We start from the raw sequence: 8,108 nt of genomic DNA, 5'->3' as shown, positions 1-8,108 counted from the left end.
CTCTGCGTGGCTCTAAGAGCCGATCACAGGTCGTCAGGGTCTACCGATCTAAGTGGTTTTTGGTGTCCTGCGGGAGTACACTCTACGCACGCCTATATGGGAGTAAAAAGGGTGTAAGCTGTCCTCTAGCGCACTCCCTTTTAAGGGCAGGGTATGCTACCAAAATTCCGGGGTAGGTTTTGATCAGTAAGTACACCGAATGCTTACTCTTGGTGACGGAGGTATATTCCCACCGCAAAACAGGGTAACTTGATGCAGCTGGCAACCGGACGATGTCTCCAAACGCAGCGCCGGTTGTCCAGAGGTTAGCAAATAAAAGGAGAGTGAAACTTCGGTTAAAATCTTCGTAACTGCTGAAACTTCGCATCTTTTGAAGAGGGAATTTGTTTACGCTGCCAACCGTAAGTATTCCGTATTTTTAGCGATGGAAATCTACCCCGGGGCTTTGGCAGCATACCCTGCCCCTTGAAGGAAGTGCGCTGGAGGACAGCTTACCCCCTTTTCACTCCTTTCGTGTTTGGAGTGTAGGGTCCATCAGGGTATGCGTGGCCGCAGCGCCTCCGAGAAGCAAAGGGGCCGGTGATGGAACAATAGATCCGGCGCACCAGAATCTGCGAGTCTGTGGAAAGCCTCGCCGGTACGCCATCGGGCGCGCAGGCTACAGAACATGGTGTGCGACACCCGGCGGAAACACCTGGCTACCGCAGGGAGCAGAGTGGCACGATGCAGAAGAGGCGCCATTCTGCGCGTAAATTTGGGCATTTTGCCTGTCACAGTTGCGGCACCCGCCGACCGCTGCATGGGGGACGAAGAGATACGTATACACTGTGCTTTCAACCATCCGCGGACACCTGGGCGACTAAGGGGCGCCTTCTTTCACTCACACATGAACGCTCACTTGTGAAGAGGGAAGGCTGACTTCAAGGGGCGAATGAAAGAAAGAAGAAAAAGAAGAGAGAATCAATACAACAAAGAAAGAATTATAAAAAGGAAGGCTTCCAGGAAGACAACCTGAGGGCGCCTCTACTTGAATGCGCCGTTCCTCAGGCTGCGCACGGGGCACTCAGGTAGAGGAAGCCTGCCCGTGCGGCGTCGGCGGCGTGGCCTCATTAATGGGCTTGTCCCAGATCCGACAGAGCGCCGGGAGCCCCTTAGCACGAATATCTTGCCTGCATCGAAACACTCGTATCGAAACACGCACATTAATGGAAGAGAAAAACGTCAGGTACTGTCAGGGGAAAGAATCAAACGTAAACGACGACGACTGTCGTGGTTCCCGAAAAGCACAGGCCCGCGGCATGGAAGGCGCGCGCTGCGGCTAAGGTAGCGCCACGCCCAGGGCCGCAGACAGCACGCCCAGGGAGAGGGTGCTTCGGGGTCGACTCCGAAAACAAAGCGCAAGGCGAAGGGAAGAAGTGTGTCCACGAGGGAGAAAGCACGCCAGCTCAGAACAAGCACTCGCGGAACAATGCGCCACGTACACTACAACACAACGTACACCGCCCGTCGCTCAGCTTATGCGCTTTCCTTCATCTTCGGGAGCGAAAAGACATCTCTAACGCACCTTTGTGAATCACAGGCGACGAACTCACATCAACGCACCCTTAACAATCCACAGAACATGATCATTCGTACCACTTGACATAGATACGTCACAAAAAATGCACAATAAGTATGATATGCCACATGGATTCACATATGCAAGCGTTTAGTTAAACATAAAATAAAGGAGAGGTATACATTTTAAAGCGAGGACATGTAATACTCTTTTTTTTTTTGTTTTGCGCATTGTGCACACACACAAAAATGATAGAGAGAAAGAGAGAGAGAAGGAGAGAGAAAGCATTGGTCTCCAGCCCTCTATTATAATTGCAGTGCTGCGACCTCCGACACTGTTTGTCTGATTAGGACTGGGGCATATAACAATAATAATATCAAAACAGAGGATCGAAACTTAAATGCATTTATGTGAAACATAACTCATTATTTTGTACATCTACGCAAACTGCGGGGGAGTGTAAAAATTACGTTTAGTACTTGCTGGAAAGGTCCGCTTTCATTAGAGCTGGAGCTCGGCGCACGACAAACATTGAGCAAATGTTTGACTAGAGGTCAAGGAGGGGGGGCGAGGAGAACCTGAACACAACCACCGTAAAAATCGAATAGCTCTCGGGGATCAACCTGGCCACCATTTGTCTACAGGCATTGACATACGAAGCTGAACTTATAAAATTGCATCACTTGTGTGTGTCAGTGTGTGTGGTTTCTTCTTACAATGTGGCAATGTCTGTCTTCAGGAACGTGGAAGGCATCCGAGTACAAAGGTTTCACTTTCACTTATCTATAATACATTACACTGCGGTCAAAGCTCACGGCATGGGTTACTGTTGGATAGCAAGTACCCCTCCCCCCTTTCTTTTAACATGCAGGACACTGTCTTCACAACAATTTGTGCTTAGGCTGTTGAAGGAACGTACAACGTGCAGTGGTGAACAGAGTGTGCATAGTGAAAATGTGCTCGAGCCGGAGCATTTGCTGTGCAAGGTCAGGTGCTCACACCGAAATATAGTTATCACACTCCAACAACGTGTCAGGCGGGATCCACTGGGGAGTGCTGGATACACTCCGATAAGCGGCGGCTGGAACACTTGACATCAGGTATTCACACAAAGGCTGCGACTACTTCCTAAAGCTCACCGCTTCAGACGTTATAGATAAAAAAAAAACAGCACGAGGAGTGCACAAAATTATCTCCGACAGGTGTCATTAATTCTGCTTGAGAATACTCCGATGTCTGTTCCGAAGGCTCTGGAATTGGGCACGCGGACGTGTTTCCCTTATTATTGAGGCGGGTACAGGAGAGGCCAACTTTGTCTGGTTATGTCGAGGAAGCTAGCTGCCATCATATCATAGCAAAACGCCCTCCTGATTGGAAGAAAAACGCGCTCTCGATAAGCAGAATGCCGAGCATGTTACGCGTGCCCTTATTTTGAGAAAGCTGCTCTCGCCGCTGTGACCTCAGCCCGCCCTTTTTGATTACGCACTAGTGCCTGGCTCGAATTGCTCCGGCTTACTGCTTCTTTTGCCTAAAAAAATACGTTTACGACAGGATATACAGCAGCGTGCCACAGTTCGACTCGCGACATCTGCGCACGACACGTGTCATCCTCAACAGCTCTTGGCAGTGGCTCCTAACAAAAATGCGAGCGAGTGACCTGCCCAAGTGCCCAGCTGCCTATCGGCATTGCGGGAGGCGGACGTTCCAACTGCTCATCCTCGGGGGACTCTATTGCTTATGTTCTACGCCGGCCGGACAGACAGCTTGATTTCCGGTGAGGCAGCCGGCGTGTGACGACGAAGCACTGTGCTGCGCGGTGGAAGGTGGGCGAGGAGTACAACTCAGAGCGGGGCGAGCTCACTCAAAGGCGCAGCCATCACGGCGCACCCTATTGGTTTCTTTCACGAGGCGTCCGGGCCAGGAACAGGGTCCGCCAACGGGGCGTTCACATGAGCGCGCAGACAGCCGAGTCCGTGACCGTGTTCTCGGGGCCGGGGTCCCGCGCGGCCGGCTCGGGCGCTTCCTCGACGCTGTTGGTGCGCGGCAGGAGTACGGCTGTGGCGCGGCCCGACTTGGCGAGCTCCTTTTTCTCGACCAGCTCCTTTGGCGCCACGGGTGACAGTAGCGTTGGCGGAGTCTGCTGTGTGAACTCGGGGAAGCAGGCGAACATGCTTTGCTGCTTCTTGAGGATCTTGTGCTTGGGCAACTTGGGCTTGGGCTGCAGGCCGAGGTCGGCGGCGCCACCGGCGTGTGGCGCTGCGGCGCTGCGCGGTCCCCGGCCCAGGCCGCCGTTCCACACGGCCGCGCCGCCCGTCAGCTGGAGGTGCTCGCGGGAGCCGAACGGAGACAGCGGCTTGCCGGCGCGGAAGTCGTCCGCGGCCGTTTCGTGCTTGGGCGATTGGGCGCGCAGGTCCCAGTAGAAGGAGTCGAACGACTGCTCCCGCTTCAGGTTTCCCCGCAGCAGCACCCGCTTGGGGACCATGCCGCGAAGGGGATGCCCTCCTGCGACCACGCCAGCGCGCTCTTTCTACTCGCCGACAGGAAACGAAGGGGGGGGGGGGGGACATAAAGGCGGAACTGGGAACAGACAAGACCGCTGAACGCAAAACAAGGCGGCGCCAGGGGCGCCCAGCAGAATGCCCACAGTCGCAGCATTCTCTCTGCACGCAATGGCCGGAGCACTGGTCGAGCAAAGCTGCCGCGCCACGGAGCCCTTTCTCTGTCTCGAAGCTCCTCCGAAATAGCGCCCCCGCTGAGTTTGCGACTGTGTGTGCATCCGAACATCGTGTGTCTCTGTGTTGTTTCGGCGCTCTCATAATCGGTCCGGCGCTGTTTGTGTGAGAAACATAAGGATCCAAAGAACAGGCGGCTACAAGAGCTGCGAACCTGCTTGTTTAGTCTTTGTTGAACAAAACGGAATAAACCAGCAACCGAGAATGAAAAACGTGCTTTGTTCGATTAACATTCTTCCCCTTCAGCTTTTCTCAGAGGGAGCGTTATAACCACCAGCCAAAAACAGCGGGCGAACGGGATGAAAAATGCGAAGAAAAATAAAAGAAAATAAAGAAAAGGGATTCCACATCTACAGGAGAGAGCTATCGCAAATCAAGGCACTCCCGCGCTTCCTTTAGAGCCGAGAAGGCCGCCTCACTGCGCTGTGGCGATGCTCATTCGGCACTGGCGAGATCAAATAAAAAGGAAAGAAAAATCGTACCCTGATATAGCATACGTCATGTACGACACATTCGGCTAATTTCTGGACCACGTTTTAGCTAAGACAAATGTACATCAACAAAAGTAAAATTTGCTAGAAGGTTGGCAACCTCAGCTATTGCATTGAAGAAAAACTGCCACGGGTCAAGAGGGAAAAATTGCTGAAAGTCTAACAAAAGGAGTCTGCAATCCTCATAACAGTAACAATGAGCCTTCCCTAGTTTCGCTGTGTATTAATCTTTCTTATGATGTCTGTGTAATCTTACCGGAAACAATTACTGGCAGTGGTGAGAACATTATTCAATCCAACCTAAATTTCATATATAGCTACGATAATAGAAATAGAATTACGATTCGGATTGGAGATACGAATGAATGAAAAACTTTACTACCACCCAAAAATGTGCAAAACCCACTCTTTATTGTTGCCATCAACGATGATGGTCGCTTTATAAATTCTTGAGTTAACACGGTGTAGTTATTGTGCTTTTTGAGTGTGAACAAATCCCTTACGCCTATTGTCGACGCCGTTTCCTTCTGCAATGACTCAGCTGTGGGGCCAACAAAAAAGGGGTGAAAAAAAAAAGACGCATTTTTGTTTGTCTACAGAGCTTAGTCGCGTCCTTGAGGCTTAGGCAACTTCTGTGGCCGCCTTCTCTGCACCGCCGCAGTTCTTTTTTCGCTCTATACGAGCAGCTGGCTTCATAATCGCGAGTTTGCGTGTCGTTGCCTCTAGCAAGCGGATCGAGAATATGTAGTGAACACATTCGTTTAAGCGTATGTGTAGTTCTCTGGAAGCACTACCCATTTTGTGTCCTCTATGGTATTAATGTTTTGGAGGGTTCATGACTCCTGCTCAAGAATGATTTTATGCGTAGAATAGTGCGAGTGAAAGTACTGCACCGATAAAAGTAGGATGACAGTGCGATCGCTGCAAAGGCAGGCGCCAGAGAAAGGCTGGAAAGCCCTCGTCGTCCATTGAGAGCCCCTAAGAGCACTTTGAAAAGCAAACGACCAGGCCGCATATCAAGGCGCTGTGTGAGCAAGCCTTTTGCAAGTCATTTGCTGGGCCGGATTCGCAGAGTTGGTAGTACCTCTTCATACTCAAGATCTGTCGGCTTAGCTGTCGTCTAACTCCATTATGTACGTACCCAGCGCACGGACCAGTCATAATGCACGCCTCACCCGTCATTCTGTCGCTCGTTGTAATTGGTGCGGATACCGGCGTCAGTCAGTTACGAGCAATTCTTTTTGGGTATCACTGAAGCACGGCGCTAATCTTCGTCACGCTCATGTCTTTCTCCTGCGCTTGTGTCCTTTGTGCGCTGCAATTTTTCTTTGCACCGATTCGTGTAAGGGCCTTTACCACGACAACCATTGCCCAGACTGGACACTGCCACTTACACCCTCTTGAGTAAAAACAAGGCATCCTAGAGGTACAAACTTAGCGCATGTACCAGGGCAGGTTTTCACGTGAAAGATCCGTATTCGTTAACGCTTCGCCACATGTTAGATGAACTCTAAACATGGCACGGGGGCTTTGCTACGCATAATCGGTGCAGTGAATTTCGGATATGTCACACACGCCGTGCCAGTGTGAACGACAAGTTATCGTCTGAAAAAGGGGTTGACAAAAAAACTGTGAGGTGCACTGTCACGGCAAAATGCGAGGCTGGCGTGGTTAGACGGACACAAGGAAGCTACATGTCTGCTTCCAACCAGTCCTGAACCAGTCCTGATTTCACTTTTCCGCTTTGACTTCGGTCTGAATGCGGCGACAGAGATACGCCGTCGTGTGTCGTTATTTTTTTTCATCCCCGTTGAAAGCAGGGCCGGCACGTAGCCGCCACTAGGAAGATTTAGCAGAGACTACGCAGCACCTTGCGCTAGTTGCATTAAGACTTCGTGTGATATTAGCGCCTCAAAGAGCATCTGCTACACACTAATCTGCGTAAAGTATTAGACGCTCAGGGTGCTTGTTCCCTGCCGCTGTCGAGCTAGAGGTAAACCCACAGATTTATAAAACGCGGAAATGCTCACTGGGGGCGAGTAAAGAGTCAGGATGCTTAGTTGGGTGAGTTAGTTCTCTCTTTAGATGGTCAGTTACTCTTCGAGTAAAGAGTGTTCTTAAATAGCTTTTCAGCAGTCCGTCTACCCACGCTGCACTCAGCATAAGACACAACATGCGTGGAGCACATGCGACGTACAGCACAGTCAAGACGGCGTGGCCTCGAGTGATGCGGTCTAAGAGCAAGTCTGCTAGCTCTAGGACTCGTGCATCAGTTCTCTCCACACAGGGAGCATGCGACTCGACCACCAAGATTCTTGTGTTGCGCGTCCGAAAGGTTTTTTTTCCCGCGTTTTAGGCTGAATGAATTTAACAATTATTACATTAAGTACAGTATTTGTTCGAAAGTAGTTCTCCTCGTTTTAAGCGAACGAAAATATCCGTGCGATGAGCAGCATTAGCATTTACCGCTTGTTGCAGGTAACGAAGAAACTGCGGCTCAGGTATCAGTGTGTGACGCAATAGGGGAAGCACTGCGAAGCCTCCAACAGAACGCCGCCGTGCACGGACAAGTGCGTAGAGCGTTAGGGGAAAACACGCTGTCACCAAGATAGGTGCATTGAGGCGGAAAAAACGTTTTTTTTTTTTTTTTTTTTTTTCACAGTATGCAGCAGATAGGTCCAGAGTTGCGGAGTGGGATCAATACCGTTGCCGGGAATGGGCAACTCAAATCGCTTTTAGTATACAAGGCGAAATGCATTTCTGCAATGTTTTACAGTGTCCCGTTCCATTCAGTTTGTCTCAGCGCATATCTACATGCTGCAAAAGGCCCTTTTTTTCCCGTCAAGACCGCACAGTACCGCGTAATGGTAGGCTGATGAAGTCAGATTAAGGCAGGTATTAAGAGTACATGAATTTATCTTTGTGAACAGCGGAACAACAGGGCACGCGTACCGGAATGAACAAGAAGAAAACAAGGCGCTGATTAGCAATGGAAACAGAAGCTTCATCAACGCTTGTTGAAATACGCACCGGCTACTGTTCTATAGCCGGATACTGCTCAAGAACGAAGCTGCAAATGCTCCTCGAAAGAGGCCCTTCAGCCAATGGCGTCGACTGCTTCTCGTGACATCGTGGTTAATCCCCTTCAGCAAATATAAAACTGCGTGAAGAAGGCAGGGCAGAAGAGACGAAAAGACGTTCACACAAAGTGTCTCTTCTCGTTCTGTCTTCTTTGCGCAGTTTTATATTTGTTGAACCGACTAGTCCAACATAATGTCTTACTTTAATTCCCTTGCAACTGACAGCATGACACCGTAGGGGGTTGGC

At 50.5% G+C, this 8,108-nt stretch overlaps 1 protein-coding gene across 2 annotated transcripts in view; it reads right to left on the bottom strand.

Moving 5' to 3' along the window:
* Window positions 1-503: 503 nt before the first annotated feature.
* Window positions 504-8,108, bottom strand: part of LOC149351799 (protein qui-1) — a 484,090-nt gene continuing 476,485 nt past the window's right edge. For both annotated transcript variants that reach the window (XM_089581130.1, XM_089581131.1), the window contains one exon: window positions 504-4,060. In XM_089581130.1, the coding sequence (XP_089437256.1) occupies window positions 3,504-4,060 (557 nt within the window). In that variant the 3' untranslated portion in view covers window positions 504-3,503. The remainder of the gene's footprint in view (window positions 4,061-8,108) is intronic.

Source organism: Amblyomma mixtum, chromosome 3 (assembly GCF_055824585.1).
Source record: "Amblyomma mixtum isolate Tamu chromosome 3, ASM5582458v1, whole genome shotgun sequence".
NCBI classification, from domain to species: domain Eukaryota; kingdom Metazoa; phylum Arthropoda; class Arachnida; order Ixodida; family Ixodidae; genus Amblyomma; species Amblyomma mixtum.
This window is presented reverse-complemented; position numbering and strand designations above follow the sequence as displayed.